The sequence below is a fragment of the Thermobia domestica genome, chromosome 18 (assembly GCF_964235325.1).
Source record: "Thermobia domestica chromosome 18, izTheDome1.hap1.1, whole genome shotgun sequence".
Classification (NCBI taxonomy): domain Eukaryota; kingdom Metazoa; phylum Arthropoda; class Insecta; order Zygentoma; family Lepismatidae; genus Thermobia; species Thermobia domestica.
The window spans coordinates 14,518,078-14,538,072 of NC_137471.1; the positions used below are offsets into that span (position 1 = coordinate 14,518,078).

At 35.9% G+C, this 19,995-nt stretch overlaps 1 protein-coding gene across 2 annotated transcripts in view; it reads right to left on the bottom strand.

The window, feature by feature from the left end:
- Positions 1–271: 271 nt before the first annotated feature.
- LOC145675663 (uncharacterized) overlaps positions 272–19,995 on the bottom strand; it is a 72,005-nt gene continuing 52,281 nt past the window's right edge. For both annotated transcript variants that reach the window (XM_081746232.1, XM_081746233.1), the window contains exons 9-13: positions 17,864–17,913; positions 11,581–11,682; positions 10,617–10,742; positions 1,784–1,949; positions 272–699 (exon numbers count right to left, since the gene is read on the bottom strand). In XM_081746232.1, the coding sequence (XP_081602358.1) occupies positions 569–699; positions 1,784–1,949; positions 10,617–10,742; positions 11,581–11,682; positions 17,864–17,913 (575 nt within the window). In that variant the 3' untranslated portion in view covers positions 272–568. The remainder of the gene's footprint in view (positions 700–1,783; positions 1,950–10,616; positions 10,743–11,580; positions 11,683–17,863; positions 17,914–19,995) is intronic.

The following is a 19,995-nucleotide window of genomic DNA, read 5'->3' on the forward strand; positions in this document are numbered from 1 at the left end:
GAGCCACTATGATCCTTGAAACTGGAGATTTTAGCAATTTTGAAGCAAGAGGCTGAACACCTAAACTCCATTTATACTTTAGAACACAGTTCCTTACTGCGTTTTCATTAAATATTTTCTTATGAATAAGTATTTTTAAACATTTTGTTTCTCTATGAAAATCTGCTATCCCTGAAGGTGCAGTGGCGGATAACCAGCCTCAGAGCTGACGCCCCAATTAAATATCTCAATCAATCAATCTGAAGGTCAGGATTACAAGTGAATCAATTCATTTACGGTAAATGAGCAAAAATATATATTATAATACAATTTAGAACAAATATGAAAAACATAATTTAAGACACTTTACATAGTTTAACACAGTAGTAATAATTTAAATTGAGGTTCGAATCCAATACACAGATATCATGTAAGTATACCTAATACAAGGTAATTTCAAATAAACACTGTAGCATCCGATCTTCAAGCAAAACTATTTTCAGTCCATTATGCAGTATCAAAACAATGCACTGACGGAATCTGGGCAACTTCTTCAGGAAACTCAAAAATAGCCTTTGTAACGAAGTAATCAACGCTGGAACTTATTGTCTTTGGCCATTTGTTTTAAGACATTTCTTCGAAGTTTCCCGTTGCGAGAAATAGGTAGACTGTCCACGAAAACAACTCCACCTCTTAGATGTTTGTAGAATGCAGCATTATCTGTAAAAACGTTATTCAGAGGAGTAGAATTAAAAGAGACTTCCAAGTTTAGATATATATATATATATCAAGAAAAAATACAATATAATAATATAGAAACGTAGGAGATTGAAGGTAGAGGATGTATATTTTATCTTAAAAAAATAAATAAAAGACATTCCTGGTTTGAGAATGTTACAGTGCAGCGTCAGGCACGATACGAACATCCACTAGAAAGTAAATACTCTACTGAACATAATCATGCTCTAGTCAACACCGTGATCTATAAATCAAAGGCAGACATCAAAGTAGCGTCATAGGAAATACAAAAATTATATAGAGATATGAAAGATAGACTCGTAGTTCTTTTGTTTGATTAGTCGAGGGGAAGATGAGTGTGGTCAGAGCAGCCAGTGGCAAAAATCAGAAGAGATACTATACTAGACTTCAGATTGCAGCAATGGATGAGTGCATGCTGTTTCCAATTTTAAATGTCTCCTGAAGGTTTGTCAGAACTGGAATGGTAGATAGGGCTAATTTCAAATCAATTTGTACAGTCCGCAGCAAAAAAACCTGCAACATGATCATGTAAGTTTATTGTGAAACTACGCCTAGCAGCGCAAGGAATCAACATAACGTCTAAGTGGCACGAAGCACGCCAGGAGAAACTTCGGCGTCCTCCCCTTTACCGTTATTTTGGAGCAAAATACTTCGTCGTTTCACAATAAACGTATATGCTCATGTTGCAGGTTTTTTTTTTTTTTTTTTTTTTTTTTGCTGCGGACTGTACACTCTTAATTTAATTGTTAATGTTCATAATGGTAATTCTCACAAATCAACGATCTCAAACCAGAAACAATTGAATAAGATTTGCTTTAATTGTTTTTAATGGACGATAATGATCCCTTTTTCTTTTCAATTCGTAACTTACCAATTCCTTGCCACCTCCCGAACATTGTCGGTGTTGTTTTGAATCCTGTATAATAAATTTAATCTATTAAGCAATTCCTTTAACAGTTCAAGAAAACAGAAATAAATAACTGCTATAAAATGAGTGATTTAGGGTTTTGCTTTGGAAACTGGTACAGAACCAACGGTGACTTACCGGAAACGAAATTTTTGATGTCTTCTTCCGTAACGCTACTACCAGGCTTCTTTACAATGTACGCTCTTGGAAGACAGTCTGCTTCTTCATCAGGGATACCTACGACACCCACAGCCAGCACCGCTGGGTGTTGCATAATGAGATTTTCTAACTCTGCTGGAGAGATCTGAAATAGAAATAATCATGTCTCTAATCCCAAAATGATTGAAGATTGATGAACTAATTATTTTTAAACTGAAAAATTTCAATTCATGAGCTGAGAGAAAAAAATGATGAAATTAATAACTTAATAACTTGTTAAACTGTTCAAGTTTAGCAAGGTATAACTAAAATATTACAGTGAAACCAGTCGTGTCATTCAAACCGATTGTCTGTCTATCTCTAGATCCAGTATCAGCATTTTCATGTATGGTAGAAGAACGATACACCCGAGTTTCCCCTCACCTTTTTTATTATAAAAGTTTCTAAACAAGATTTGTACATTGAAATAAGTAATGTTTCTAACAAGCCTTTCTCTATAACTTGGACTTCTTGCCCGGAGGAGTGTCGAGGCCTTAGGTTTGTTGGTTAGGAATTTCCTGCCCAGTGCAGCGCGGAGATTGGAAAGGAACTTCTTGCCTATACCAGAGTAGAGGTGGATAGTATCGTCTGCCGAGTGCAGCGGGTAGATTGGAAAGGAACCTCTTGCCCATATCAATGCACGGATGGGTAGTTTCTCCTGCTCAGTGCAGCGCGGAGATTGGAAAGGAACCTCTTGCCTATAGCAGCGCAGAGGTACATAGTATCTCCTGCCCAGTGCAGCACGGAGATTGGTAAGATTGGAGAATCTCTTGCACTCAAAGCAGCTTGGAGAGAAAGGTAGGAAGTGATCAGCTGGAACTGATGTCTTCTGTCTCTTAACGTGCTCTTTTATAGCCAGTCTTGGAGTCGGAGCCTGTGGAGGGGTTGTAGGGGTCCTCCTCGTATTTCTTCGGAGACGACATCTGTCGGCTGCTTAATGATCCTTGTACAGAAGCACATGTATTGTTTGTAAATGAGTGGGTATAAAAGTAAAAAGTATATGATTTAATTGCAATCACTGTTGTTAGTATTCACTGGAGTAATTTATAATACACAAATACCTGATGGTATAATCACATACTAATAATATTAGTACTAAGTTAACTTAATACTAAGTAGTAATCACAGAACCAGTTGTTGAATTATTTGAATTACAGTACTCAGTGGAATCTTTCTATGTTGACCACCACTAGTTCCATTGAAAAAGTGGAAACTTATAGAAAATAAACTTATTTTGAAGCACAAACTAATAGACTAACGTAAAGCGCTTATAATGCAATGACTTATTATTATCTTCGTATTGGTTTGTATTTTATAAATAATATACGGGGTGTTCCGGGAATATACGAACTTTGCATACGTGCTCAGGACTTCAATACAAGTTTACCTGTAACTTAGCTCGGAAACACCTAATTACAGAGATAGGGGTAATTTAGAATAGTGGAATTCGTCGTGTGCTGGATCCACTGAATAATACAATTAACATACTTTTGATACGTGTTCAGGACTTCAATACAGGTTCTATCTTTAACTTCGGTCGGGATCGTCTAATTACGGACATGGGGCCATTTTAAGGTACCAATTCCACTAATTACTTTAAATTGTATCCATCTCCGTAATTAGGCGTTTCCGATCAAAATTGGATATAACCTTTTTTTTTTCTTCTTCTTCTTGTATTGAGGTCCTGAACATGTATGCGAAGTTTGTCAATTTATTCCCGGAACATCCTGTATAGTAAAAATTACAACACAATTGCATTCGTACAACATACAAACATCACATGTAATAAATACAAATATTGGTTTGTCATTCGCACAAAAGATGATGTTTCTAAATTATGTAATTTCGGTATGCTATTAGCTACAAAACGCAACCGCTCAATCTTATTGTTTCTTCCATCCCTTTACGAGGTAGATCCAGATAAGATCGCGTCAGTTTCAGGAATACTCAAAACATTCATATTATCTCATCCCCCTTTTAATAGCAAAATACCAAAAAGTGATCTTGCTGTGTATTTGGTAATAAGTGTTAATATATGTTGACTAACAATCAGTGGAATACTTGCCCTGATATCTAATTTTTCTTTCTTTTTAACACTTTGCAACAAGAATGTTATCGAAGTTGTCAATTTCTTGCAATCCCTCCAGGTGGAAAAGGATTTGACGTGACGAAAACAAAGGACGCTCATAGCTCAATACATCTATGAAGATTTTGTAATGCAATGTAGGATATGAATGAGAACCCTTACTAATACCAATCTTTTCATACATTGGCCGACAACAGACATAAAAGTAATCAACAGTACTGCCACCTACTGTAATTTTTGGAAAAGTTGTTTCCGATCGACAATTTTTTTTTCACTTCTTTTCTTCGTTGGGTTTATTGACCTCCCGGGTTTATTGACCTCCCGAAACAAACAATTAATATGTTCTGAAATAATGTAAGTATAAGGCTAATAGTCACGACAAGAAACGAACTACATCACTAGGAAGTACTTTCGAAGAACATCTCTTCATCTTTAGCCTAGGCATACTTCGAGAAGAATTTAAACCATAGGAAAGAAATTATGGATAGGTAAAAAATGGTTGAAAAGAATTTTAAAAATATGCGAAGCAAAAATCCTCTTGTCACCAGAAATAGACTTACGTTAATAGTACTTCACTTATCATTGTTCACTGTTGTTTACCGTTTTTCTTTTTTACCTTCCAGACGGCGGAAATGAGTAGTAAAAACACTACTACAGTAAAACCTGTCTTCAACGGACCCTTTATTAAACGGAAAACTGTCTTAAACGGAAATATTTCATGGTCCCATGAATTTTGGAGTGCAAAACGTGTAAAAGTCCCTTCATTAAGCGGAAACTGTGTTATGCGGACAACGGAAAGCAAAATAAACCTTTAACGGAAAATTCTGAGTTCCAGGCTGCAGCCTTTAGAACTTTGTAAGAGGGTAAATATATGCATTACATGTCTGCGATAAATTCCTCGTTCTTTTGTTAAATTGTTAAAATTTTTTGTTAAATCTTTTTGGGCATTGTTGACCTTCCTCAACCACTACTCATATTCACCCCCCACAATTTCTGCTTAATCCCCTCACCTTTATCAAGAATCATACGGAAAGTCGGACAGGAGAAGACGAGATGGAAGAAGACGAATACGGTACCGAATTCGAAAAAGAGTGTAGAATAAAGACGTATCAAGATGCTCTCAGAAGTTTAAAGGAACTGCAAGAATTTACCTTACGAAAAAAAAAAAAAAACTCTGATTTACTTAGTGTAGTTTCTCAGGCTAAAGTCTATGCGGAAAGTCTAGCAGCCAAGCAGCAATGTATAAAGAAAACTCTGCTTGACTATTGGGAAAAATAAAGAAAGCATATGCATAGCATATTTTGTATTAATTTTACACTTTTTGTGTATTAATTCGTAGAAGAAAGAAGTACTGTGATTGAAAAAGGTACGTACAACGTACGTACAATATTTTCTCAGTATGTCCGTCACAAGCATGTATTTTTTTTAAAGCAACGTTTACCTCCATTAAGCGGAAACCTGACTTTAACGGAAATTTTTCCCAGTCCCGCTCGATTCCGCTGAAGACAGGTTTTACTGTACAAATGGGATTTAGTCACCTTTACTGAATTGAGTGCCGCTTTCTCCATATGGATGTAGTAAGCTTCTTTAATTTTCCGTTCAGTTGCTGTTTTTACTTTTTCGATCAAACATGAATTGGTAGTGTTTTGGTTATTGTCTTTGAGATGTGATGCCAATCCAGGTAACTGTTGTAAGCTACGAGATTTGGATGTGCAAATGAACTCAGCGATTTTGGTACAAATATTCCTTTTTGTTTGATTGATATATATTTAGTTACATTGACATTTAACCCGATAGACGCCGGTATTTTGTTGGGGATCAGTAAAAAATGATTTAAAATTTGTAATATATTTTCCTATAGATTTAGGAGGAACTTCGGAGACCTTGATGTTATATTTATGCAATGCCTTCTTAATTTTTGCCGAAATATGTGGAACCAGAGGGACACAAATCCATTTGTCATCCTGAGCACATTCGCACATTCAAATCTCGTAGCTAACAACAGTTATCTGGATTGGATCACATCTCAAAGACAATAACCACAACATTGCTAATTCATGCTTGATCGAAAAAGCAAAAACATCAACTGAACGGAAAATTAAAGAAACTTATTACATTTATAAGGAGAAACTGGCAGTCAATTCAGATAAAGGTGACATAAATGCCATTTGGAGCAGTGTTTTACTACTCATTTCCGCCATCTGGAAGGTAATGAGAAAAGAAAAACAGTAAACAACAGTGAACAGTGACACGTGAATTACTATTAACATATGTCTATTCCTAGTGACAAGAAGATTTTTGCTTCGCATATTTTTAAAATTCTTTCCAACCATTTTTACCTATCCATAATTTCTTTCCTATGGCTTAAATCCTTTTTCGAAGTGTACCTAGGCTAAAGACGAAGACGATGTTCTTCGAAAGTACTTCCTAGTGATGTGGTGTGTTTCTTGTGGTGACTATTAGCCTTTTACTTACATTATTTCTAATTATTATCACCGCTAGCAATACAGTGATAATGTTCTGAAATAGTTTCTAAGAAATGAAGGCCACGTAGGTACTTAACACACGGAAGTGAATTTAACATTAATAGGACAGAAATGACATTGCTTCAATGCGACCAAATTCCAAGTTAGACAGATGGCCAAGTTCATAATAATTCTGCAGGACACTTGCCACAAATTCAAAACCTATTAACAGGTACGTATATATAATATACGAGGGTAATTTCGATTGAAGTAGAACATATCTGAAAAATAAAGTGTGTTACTCGTGTGAACATTGTTACATTCTCTTGATTTAATCTCCGCTTGCTTGGTGAACACGTTTCTGGAAGACGATGAATACCGCTGAGAACCCAGTTTGTGAGACGGTTTCAAGAGATCGCTTTAGAGCATGAACAACGCTGGGAATATCACGGAAACGTTGTAGCGAAGTGGTTCTTTCAATTCTGGGTACAAATCAAAATCGGAGGATCTTATATACGAGAATATAGTGGGTGCTCCAGTACCTCACAAACCCTATCGTAAGAATGTTATCGCATGAGCAGTACAGCTGGCGCTGTTGTGAAGAGGAATTGGTCCAGACTGCAGAAGAAGTGATAGTTTGCGTCACAATACTGGACGCAAATGGTAACTCAGACATGAGGCATAGTACGCAGCACTTACAGCAGCCCCTGATGGCACTTCATATGAGAAAATAAGGTCTTCATGGTGATAGGACACTATCATCATTGTAACCTTACTCCTGTAACTTTCTCGATCGTAGGAAAGCCGAGTGGTGCCATTCACTGACTGCCATTTCAATGCTGATTCGCAGGATCTCCCCAATGTTCCATCAGTCGCAATAATGCAACACCTTCCAGCACGTAACGTAGAAGGTATAAGCGTGCATATTCCCCTCGATGCTACTGTAACACCTACGTCAAAACATGTGGTACCCATCTGGCTACAATTTACGCATACTGAGATAGTGTGTTAGCATGTAGTAGACTGGCGTAGATGGAATGTTCAGTGAATTGCAGTTCACTACACGTCCATCGCCGATCATTTCTAAGCAATGTTCGCAATGCTTGCACATGATGTTGACACGTACCCATTCAAATACGGCCCCTACTAGGTTCTCTGTGGACTGATGTCCTACCTCGAACGTCGCAGCCCATCTCGCAAGCTTCCAGTAAGGCAAAGAACTGTCACTGCATGCTTCACGTAATCCTTTGTTGGTCTGGCGTGCATGTCGACCTCGTGCCACCTAAAAGTCGATGAAAACACACTGTTCTGCATTGTAAACGTTGTTTAGGGCAGTATGTCACTTTAACAGCTTCAACTGACCACACAACATAATACGGGAACATGGACATATGAACACGTAGACACGACCGCTACATTAATCTTCATAACCTCTTTTAACTTTTATACTAGTAGACAAAAACTGCTGAAATTTCGTACCACGTAAAAAACGAAGGGGATATTCTGGCTCTTAAATACCAACAGATTAAGAGCTCAAAGTTATAGTTTTTCAAATGGCACTACATCAGGTTGTTACGTATTCCAAATATTATGTGTTACACAAACTTATAATACCACATTCACTATTTAGTGTTGCAAACTGGGATATAAAGTATCACAAATATCCCAAGCTTGGAACCTCTACAACAGTAACAACGCAAGTGATACGCAGGGCCGGCCCTAGGAAATTTGCCACCCCATGCAATCGCATCATTTGCCGCCACCTTTCTCCAGAAAGAACAAATCGTAAAAGCCACGATTTTAAGTATGTTACCCCATCATGAACAACGAAGGGGGTGGAAAGGGTACTCGCACTCAGAAAGGTCTAAACACTACAAATACAATCTCGTTGTGCCTTTATTCTTTAAATAATAATCTATTATGTTAGTGAAAGATAAAGCAAACACACGTGCAGAGGAATAGTGGTATTTTTTTTTATAGAATTCAACATCGAGCTCCAATCTCAAGATATAAGTTTGCAATTCCAGTGCAACTAGCTCTTTTATCTTTATTTCTTGATTTCCTTCTATATCTGTTTAAAAAGTTTAAAAAAAACTTGTTTCTATCTTCATAATAAGGCACTTGTTTGTGACAAAGACAATACTAGTTTTCATATCAAAACTGTGATAACTAACTAAATGGAGCAGATGTCCGCTACTGTTTGAGAAATGAGTTCTTGTATTTGACAATAATCAAGCAATTCATGCTGGGATTTGTTTGATCATTTGCTTTAGCAGTGTCTATATGACCTTAAACTAATGCTACCTAAACATGCTTTATGAATGTAGTATTCAAACAGAATGTCGGCTTAATTACCATCATCATGAAGTCTATTTCCAACAAGAAATATTTATTTTAAATAATATAGTTATGACAGATCTTAACGCCCCGTGCAAATGCATGTATTGCACATACTGTATGTTAGAGCCGGTCCTGGTGACACGGACGAATCAACACACATCCAAACCACCTTAGTGTCGAATACTATAAGCATAATATGATTTATCTCGAATAAATAGAAAAAATTACAAAGAATTCAATATTTGACATTTTTCGAAAAGCTTTTATAAATACTATATCCAATCACATACGTGGTTTTCAAAAGACGTGAAAGATCATAATGTCGTTTACCACAATTTGCTATTTCAAATCGTTTCGTAGATATGGAAAACACTAAAGTATCTATTGAAGCTTTCCTGGCGACGTATTGTGAACAGGTCTTGTTGGGCTAGCAGCCAGGTAAATACTGTTATATCTTGCTTATTGTCAAACAGTATTTACCAGCAAGATATAACAGTATTTACCTGGCTGCTAGCCCGAGAAGACCTGTTCACATGGTAAACACTAGTTACGTTTGCAATACTGCTTCAAGTTATACAATTCGGAGAACTTTTTGTAATTAAAATTATCAACAACTATTGTTGTAATGTTATATATGCAAAAGGAAGTAATAATCGTATTAAGAAGCTCCCACAAATACTACGTTTCAAGCAACATACACATTTTACCACTGTTTTTCGTATCTCTGTATGCCTTTCGTATGCCTATTGAAACCAGTCTACTTGATTGGATGCGATACTTATCTAAGTTCTTTTTTCGAAATATGAAGTAGTCCTTTGAACAAAGCCAAATTTTCAATCCCACGTTGCTTCGTTTCTTTTATCAGAAATAAGCCAATATTAAAGATCGTAGTATTAGTCACTAAAACACTTTGAATGTAGATTCCCCGACCGTCTCACTTGCATTATTACGGTTGCAGAAGCATTCCAAATTTTGATTGTTTATCGAGGTTTGTAGTACTGCAGTATTCTTACTTTGTTACAGTGAATAATAAATGTGGAATTGTAAGTTTTCGCTTAACATGTAGATTTTAAATATGTAATAACTTGACGTTGTGTTATTTGAAAAGAACAATATAACTTTAGATTGTGTTAACATTAATTTGATCGTATCGCACAATATTTCTGATAATATCCTCGTCAATATTTGCATGGTACGGCATTTTCTGCGTTTTATTATTATTATTATTATTATTATTATTATTATTATTATTATTATTATTAAGTATTCTACCTATTGGCAGGTCTTGAGACTAATTTTTTTTTTAACCTAGAAATGTTTCATCCACGTTTCTCGATTTTCAACTTCCCAATATTTTCTTGTATTTTTCAAATCATCGGTCAGTTGTGTTCTTCTTCTTATTCCTCGCTTTCCTTCCATCTTTTCTTCTATGGCGGTATGAAGAAGACAATTTCTTCGCAAGATGTGTCCAATCCAATTGGCCTTTCTACGAAGGATGCTGGCTAGAAGGGTCCTCTTCTCTCCTATCCGTTTTAAAATATTTTCGCTTGTTACTTTCTCTGTCCATTTTATCTTCTCTATCTTCCTCCAACACCACATTTCGAAGCTCTCTAAATATTTCTTCTCTAATTTCCGTAGTGTCCAAGTCTCTGAACCATACAGTCCCGTACTCCATATATAGCACTTGACCAACTTCATTCTTAGTACAATATTAAGGCTGCTAGTTAAGAGTAAGCTTTTCTTCTTGATGTTGGTTTTGAATCCATAATCAAAATGAGATGATAATGTGAAAGAGCATGTATTTGAATTCTTTTAAATTTTGCATTTGCTGCAACGACAGTCGCTACTTCATTTAATATAACACTGTTTGTAATGTACTTACATGATGAAATTTGTATTCAAACACCTCTTTCAGTCTGTCTTCTACATAAAGATGGCCTTTGTCATCAAAATACCCGATGTCTCCAGTTCGCACCCATCCGTCAGCATCAATTACATCTGCGGTTTCCTTTAAATAAATAATAAATTGTTCAATTTTCCTTACAATACACATAAGATAAATTATGTAATATTTTACATGACGATAGTAAAATTTAATTAAAAATCTTACAAATAAATTAATCTCTGAAGAATTAGTATATTACTATAAAGACTTTAATATGTCCTATGTTTGTCTTCCAATTTTTTACTTTCTATCCGTAATTTGTTATTCTTGTTCGAACAACCTTTTAAAGTATCACAAATTGTCTTCGATAATTATAAAAAAAATGCGAATAACAAACTGCAATCACACTCCCAGTTCAATATGGACTATAGCCTGCCGTTTTCGAAGGAAACTGTCATTGCTGGAGATTGACTCAATTCCATTGACTAGACTAGACTAGACTAGACTAGAAAGAAAGAAAGAAAGAAAGAAAATTAAACAGCTGTGTTTTTTGTGTGTGTGTTTTTTAAAGTTCGTTAAGTTTATGATAATTATTCTCATCACACATTGTAGCTTTTTACCTTAGAAAACCACTCAACTTCCATTCTCATATATTGCTTCTCATAACAAAGGATTTTTATTTTGCTGCAAGAAATTGTTATGTACTGTATATGTAGCAAAATACAAAGTTAATTAACATATTGACGATTATCTTTGATCTAATGACGACTTACATTCTTTACACATATACTACTTCTAACACACATTCTGTCAAAGAAAAAGTGAAGTGCGCGTATGATATATGAATTCAACCTTGCCCTTAACAAAGAGTACAATGTGTTTATTTCTGATGCATTGTAATACAGTGCTAAATGTATGAAGAAAGTGCGAAAAATACAATACAAGGAAGTTCGAAACTTACGTTTGGCCGTTTGTAATACCCTCTCATAGACTGAGGAGTCTTGAAATATAATTCTCCTGCCTTGTTTCTTCCAAGGGTGTTACCTGTCTCTGGACATACTACCTATTCAAAAAACATAATAAGTACATGTAACATATAGTTTCGTTTAACCTTTAAACTACGGAGGTAAATTCTTTAACCTTTAAACTACGGAGGTAAATTCTTTAACCTTTAAACTACGGAGGTAATTTACCTTTAACCTTTAAACTACATTTAAAGCGTTTTCGTAAGGGTTTACAAAGAGTCCATTTCTTCACTCCTATTTATCGAAGACACATGAAACAAAAAGTGTTAGAAACGTTATTGTAGTACCATTTTGAAATCGAAATATTCGTAGTTAAGACAAGCAACAGGGTATTTCGAAAACAAAATATCCCGTAGTTAATTAAAGGAGATCGGAAAATATTTTTTTTCTGTTATTTTGACATAGGTCGTTATCACTAGCGGCAAGAAAAGACAAGGAAAATAGGTTATAAAGAAGGAAAGATTAGTAGTAGTACTTCAAAGAAGTCACAGTCCGTAAAAAATTGAAGTTTTATCAATTTTATCGAGACAAGATAACCAAGAAACTTACCTAATTAACTAATTTCCATTTAAAAAGGTAAGTTAGGTTAAGGTAAGTTTTTTCCCTTTAGCTTTAAACGATATTTTAATTTTTATTGATTGTGACTTCCTCTGAGAGCCATTAATTTAAGCTAGCACAATTCAATATTGTAATATCCCACGTGGTATTGTGTACAAACAATGTTTATAAACACCACCACATGGTTTTACGTGAAGATACTACACACCACGTGGATCCACTACAACCAGCAGACGACGGACTTCTGGCTCCTCCTACGAAGCAGATGACAACATCGGAGCAGCAGCGCCACCGCCGTCTGGGGGATCTATAAATTCGGCAGCCGACAGCGGATCAGTACCAGTTCACTGGTGTCCCTCCTACTGTTTGCTTCGGAACATTAGTAGTAACGTAACCCCAAGCCTCTAGTCTGCTACGGGACTCTTGGCTTTTCCTTTCACCTGGCTTAGCCTGCTTCAGGGCTCTGTCGGTAATTCTACATCCCAATTGCTTAACCTGCTTCGGGGCTCTGTAATCACTAACCTTCTCACTACTTGCCACGGAGCTTTGAGGAATCCTTCGCCTCTCTGCCTAGCCTGCTACGGGGCTTTGTGAAGATCCTGCCTCCGACCTCTCGGTCAAAGACTACCTGATTCTAACCTCACAAGTATAGAGAAAATATCATTGTAGTATTTCTGTAAAATACTGTTTTTAGTGTATTTTTATAATAAAAAGTTGGTAGTGGGGGTCGATTCCGTCCACTCTTTTTATTACCTCGTTCTACCTACATCCTATATGGGACAGAGTTTTACAATACACATACGTGAACATGTTCAGTCGTTTAATTTTACTTTCCTCCTGCATTTTCGTATTATTGTGCAGTGTGGTCCTGTCAGTTCTTGTAGCTCAAAATTATTATGTATTTTGCCTTTTGGTAGGCCCTGGAACTAATGAGTTTTTTTTCTTTCTTGTTTTTAATTTTGAGCCTCGAAATGTTTCATCCACGTTTCTCGATTTTCAACTTCCCAATATTTTCTTCTATTTTTCAAATCATCGGTCACTGTGTTCTTCTTCCTATTCCTTGCTTCCCTTCCATTTGTCCTTATATGGCGGTGTGAAGAATTTCTTCGCAAGATGTGTCCAATCCAATTGGCCTTTCTATGAAGGATGGTGGCTAGAAGCGTTCTCTCCTATCCGTTTTAAAACATTGTTTCTTATTCTGTCTGTCCATTTTATCTTCATCTTTCTCCAACACCATATTTCGAAGCTCTCTAAATATTTCTTCTCTATCTTCCGTAATGTCCAAGTCTCGTCTAAGCAACCATAAAGTCCAATGCTCCATGTAAAACACTAGACAATTTCTTACTTAGTCCAATATTAAAGCTGCTAGTTAAGAGTTTTTTTTTTTTTTTGAACGTTTCTTTGGTTATGGAAATTCTCGACCTGATCTCTCAGATTCATTACGCGTCTTTGGTCACAATACTTCCAAGATATTTTAAATTCTCGGCCTCTCCAAGTTCTCTTTGTTCTACTCTGACCCGTAAAGGCGCATTTCCACGGGATATTCTCATGACTTTCAAGTTTTCGATGTTGATTTCCATTCCGTATAATTTCCCAGTGTCAACTATTTTGTCAATCATCTCCTGTAGTCTTTCTTCGGTTATAGCTATAATAACCGTGTGATCTGCATACCTGATCTTGTTAATGATCTGTCCTCCAATCTTGGAGTCTCCAATCCCCATTAATGCTTTTTTCATTAAACATTCACTGTAAATGTTCAATAATTGGGGTGACATAATACACCCTTGTCTGACTCCTCTTCCAATCTCTACACTATTGGTTTCTCCTTCATTCAAGCGTAAATTGACCCGTTGCCCTATGTACGGGTTGCGAACGAGTCGTCGGTCTCTCCAGTTGACCACAGTTTCTTTGAGTATTTGCAGAATTTTCGTCCAATTGACCCTGTCGATAGCTTTTTGCCAGTCTATGGAAGTATAAACACAACTCTTATTTTACGTCAAGGACTCGTTCTGAGATAATTCTCATCAACCCAATGGCATCTTGGTGCTTTTACTTTCCGGAGACTAAACTGAGGTCAAAACTACAATAGTAAAATTAAAGTGTATGGGATTTAGAATTGACAGTCACCCCAGGACTTGGTAAACAAGAATTTGTAGAGCAGAGGTAATAGATTCGTAACCCAGGTTGCTTAATAAATGAAACAGAACACTTTGTATTTGGAAACAGATTGTGATGTGAAGTGAATGAAAAGAATAAGGATATGATTGGGATAGGTAAAAATCTACACAGCACATGCCTGATGTTCTCGGCGATTTTCCAACGATGACTCTTTCGGTGTATTGTTGTCTTCCCTTTGGGCACATGTTCTTCATGTAATTCGTGGCCAGATAGCTAGAATAGAAGTTCGGCGCGGATGTAGAGAAAACCTAGTGTTTCAGTGACGATGAACTAATCAATACACGGACACTGTCTTAAATGTAATGTGCAAGTCAAATCATGATATATATTACTAGAAAAACTTAGTTGCTATGGTATTAGAGGCTTAGCAATTAAACAGTTTGAATCATACCTTAAAGATCGGAGGCAAGTAACTGAAATCACAGGAATAATTAATAATAAAAACCAAAAATGTGTATTAGATGAAGAAATTATTAATCGTGGAGTACCACAGGGATCAATTCTAGGGCCAGTTCTCTTTCTTCTTTATATAAATAATCTTTCTGAAAATATTAGTTCATGTGTGACTTTATATGCATATGATACAAATATAATAGTTAGTGGGAAAGATGAAAGCGAATTAGCTTCAAACTGCCAAACGGCAATGAGCCAACTTTCAAGTTGGACGAATAAAAATGACCTACTTATTAATGCTAATAAAACAAGTGCCTTAAATTTTCACAATGGTAAAAGTAATCAAGCCAATACAATAATAAGAATAAATAATAAAATAGTTAAATATGTAAAAACTGCTACCTTTCTCGGAGTTAAAATATCTAATAATTTCAACTGGGAACCACATATAGAACATGTAAGAAGTAAGCTAAGCAAACTATATTATGCAGTTAGATGTAGAAGAGATAAGATTAATGTAAAAACAGTTAAGTGTATATATTACTCAAATTTTCATTCTATAATAAAATATGGCTTGATGTTGTGGGAAAATACACCTAAAGTTTTGTCATCTTTAGGCCACAGAAGAAAGTAGTAAGGATACTTGCAGGAGTAGAATGGAACTCTCCTTGCAAAAATGTTTTTAAAGAACTTAAAATAATCCCCTCCTCAATGTATTTGTTTGAAATATTAATATATTTGAAAAAACAAAGGAGGTGAATTGATTGTTAACAAGACATTCACAGGTACAATACAAGAAGTAAAGACGACATTCACTTGCATGCACATAAAACAAATATATACAATAAATCAGTTACTCACAAGAGTATTCTATTATAACAATCTACTTTCATCATGTATAAAAATCAGGTCTCTGTAAATAGCTTTAGAATCAAACTTAAAATGTACTTGATAGAACAATGCTTTTACTCTGTTGGAGAATATGTGTAAAATAATTCGTATACGCAAAATTAAATGGATATTAAGTAAATTAGTGAATCTATCAGAATCCATAATAAATATGTAATAATAAGAATAGTAATTTCTTGTCTGCTATGTTTATGTATACCGGTATGTATATATATATATATATATATATATATATATATATATAGCTATAACTGACATGTCCAATTTCGTTGTATGACGATGAATGGATGCAATAAATTATGATTATGAATGTCGTGTCATTCCTGTCAAATACCAGAAAACACAAATAGTGTTTTCTCTTGTTAATGTCCAAGTAAGAGGAGACTGTGTGTTTTGCACGGTGCCCCTTCTCTCAAGGCAGTCTCCAAAACACCTGCCGGTTCCGGTGAGTCTTGAAGGATAGCCCCCTCAGCGCAAGGCAGCTTCGCGAGGCTTGGTTGTAGAAAGGACCCCTAGTCCAGTGCGATCTCAGGGCCGTGTAGGTGATTCGATCAGTTGGACGACTGATGCTGGGTCCCTCGATGGTCCTCCTCTTATTTGTCCTCTTCGGGTCCTTCCGTGAGGTTCTTCTTTCGACGTTCCTCGGTGTCTTTCGTGTCGGCTTCTTGTCTGCTATGTTGTTTATAATCAATAGCACGTGTTGAGTTGACACGTGCGTCTGTCGTGATGTGGAAATCCTTACAATATTTTCATTGTAGGTTACTTTCTCTCCAACTTCAACCTGTTCTCACCATTCCGTCTTTTTTGTTCGAAGACCTCAGTCATTGAAACGTCAGTTCAATGAATTTCTACTTGGATGTTGAAAATGCAAGGTATGCAGATTAATGTCAAATAAGGTGATTGTTGGAACGTGGACAAAGGAAACAATCTACCAGTTTATTGATCAAGAGGTACATAAAGGGAAACGAATCGACACAAAATAGAAATTCTTTTAAGTCTGAGTATGTAAATGAACTGTAAGTTGCGCTGAAAAAAATAGAAATCAAACTATAACTTTAAGATTGATCTGATAATGAAAATTCACTGACCATGATTTCAAGTAAATGATGTTTTTCTTTTTCGCAGAATTTCAGTCCAATGTCCAAAATATGTTATTGTTAATATTATTATGCATAATTCATCGTGTAGAACACGATACTTTCACATCTTTACGTTATTCTAGCTTACCTCTTTTGACCTAAGTTTCATGTTCCTTTCAACCGTAATAATGGTAGTGTATTATCTATTTACTTATTTAATTACTATTAAGTACTTAAAATTGAGTTTATTCCTTCGTCAGCACATACATAAAGGAAAAACAATTTAATGACATTATTACATATCGCTAATGTTAAAATAGCAATTTTAAAACATAGTTCCAGCTTATACATTAGGTTGGATAAAACGTAGTGGCAACACGCTTCTCACGTCAGAGGACTGTGTCTCAACATTCCACGATTTCCGTAGCTGATAAGGAAATGTGAGACGAGTGATAATGATTGTATGTTCCTTTATCAATAGCAGCAATGCTGTAGTTAAGGAAATTGAAATTGCCATAACAATATGATTCGAAAAGACAAATAACATGCGTTTGATCAAGATTGAAGTGACACGTGGACGCAGTGTAAAAAATGTTTTCAGGAACTTCGCCAAAATGAAGTACGGTAATTACCTCGCATGAAGCATTACGACACAAGAGATGTCATTATCGGTGCGTGCCACATGGCGGTCTCTTTAGGACATCGATAAAAATTGACGGGCTGACGGTGTACGACGCCTTCCACACGCCTAGCAGAAGGTGATAAGAAATGGGAGGCGATTACGTTGAAGGAATATAAAAGGTGATGTTTTGTGCATAAAACCTCGTACAAAGTATAATAATGCTGCCATCACTTTTATCCATCATTGTATATATTTATGCCATATGCAATGTATTCTTTAGCTTTATACACGGCTTTGTTAGGAAAAGTGTGGATTTACTTGCGAAAGGAAGTGCAATCTGGATAAAGAAAAAAAAAAAAAAAAAAAGCTACCATTAGGAGTCTCGTCGACCACATATCACATAGTTGAAAATACGCTATGTGACAAGCTAGAGGGTTAACAGTGCGGCCCTGTAGTATATTGTGGCAATGTTCTACTTACCTTAGCAATTGTCAGTGGTGTCACGTGTCCGGTTGATAAGGAAATACCACCTGTCAAGAGAAGATGCGTAAACTAGATTATCAGTTGAAATTATTGATAATAATAATAATAATAATAATAATAATAATAATAATAATAATAATAATGATGATGATGATGATGATGATGATGATGATGATGATGATGATGATGATGATGATGATGATGATGATGATGATGATGATGATGATGATGATGATGATGATGATGATGATGATGATGATGATGATGATGATGATGATGATGATGATGATGATGATGATGATGATGATGATGATGATGATGATGATGATGATGATGATGATGATGATGATGATGATGATGATGATGATGATGATGATGATGATGATGATGATGATGATGATGATGATGATGATGATGATGATGATGATGATGATGATGATGATGATGATGATGATGATGATGATGATGATGATGATGATGATGATGATGAATATTATTATTTATTTATTTATTTATTTATTTCCTTCATACGTCTTCCTTCCTTATGTAATAAAAGTATTAGCGAAAGCTCTTAAACAAAACTTATTTTTGTTGTTCGCGTAATTAACTTGTTGTCAATGTCCGTTTCAGAATACCTTTGTTTTAATTAGATTATGGACTTAGATGTATAAGTAATGTAAATGTATTGTATGTGTTCTTAATCATGCATATAAATATATCTATCAGCCTTACTTATTTTTATTTTTTTCCCCCCACTTTCTATCCGATAAAATCATTGACAATCAAGGAAGGCTTGGATAGGTCTAATTCCTTGAGAAAATATGCCCGAAACCCCTCCTCTCCGGTCCGAATATCAATTTACTAAGATTTAATAAACCCACATTTTTGGTAAATTTTTGGGAAATTCTTTACTTATCTAAGACCTTCAAACGTTTACAAAGAAAATTGTTAAAGATTTCGCAAAACGTTTTTAGCTAATTAAGAGTTTTGCAGAATGTTTTAGCTAATTAGTGTATTTTGTGGTTATTGTATATACTATTAATCGTATATTTGCAAACATCTTATTTGATTTTAATTCTAATTTCTCTGCAATTATAAGGGTATACACCTATATTATACCTTAATTATACAGGTACTTATTTTCTAAATACGATAATGCAATTTGATTTATTAATTTGATTTATTCTCTTCTTAGGCTAAACGAGACTGAACATGTGTTTTACAGTACATATTAACCACTGTGAGTTTTTATCCGAGGCTTGCACACCTAATGAGAATGGAATTCAGCATCACAGCGTTAGATAGTTGAACACGAAGAAGCACTCGATAATAATAATAGTGTTTTACATATATTCACACACACACACACACACATTATATATTATATATATATATATATATATATATATATATATATATATATATATATATATATATATATATATATATATATATATATATATATATATATATACAGATGGTGATCAGAAAATTGGAAACACCTGTAGTTGGCAACATGTCTCAGATGTATGGGTTGGCAGTGGTGTCGTGGCACCCGCAGTGCCGGACCGCTAGTAGTGGTGTGTTAGGTAGGTCTCCATACTACGTCAGGCGCAGTGGAACAGCAGTGTCCAGTGGCTGCAGCAGATGGAGGTAGTGTAAAATGGGAGACCTCTGATTTTCAAAGAGGGCAAATTGTTGGTGGGCGGTTATGTGGAGTGAGTATGACGGCATGGCTACTGTGTTAGGTGTGTCGCGTGGGACAGTGTCGAAGGTGATGACGGCCTACACAACACACGGGAAAACCACATCGGGGAAGCGGAACAGTGGGCGGAAGAAAATCATGAGTGACAGGTCACGCCGGGTATTAAAGCGCATTGTCACGCAGAACCGTCGTGCCACTGCGGAGCAAGTGACGGAGGAACTCAATCAGCACCTCCCCCACCCTGTTTCGAATCACAGTCCGCCGCGAATTACATGACATGAACTTACGGGGTCGTGTTGCACGGACCAAACCGCTCATCAGGGACCATAACGCTTTCGCACGCCGCAAATGGTGCCGCGACCATGCCACTTGGACCGTGGAGGACTCGAAACGTGTGATATGGTCGGATGAGTCATCCTTCACC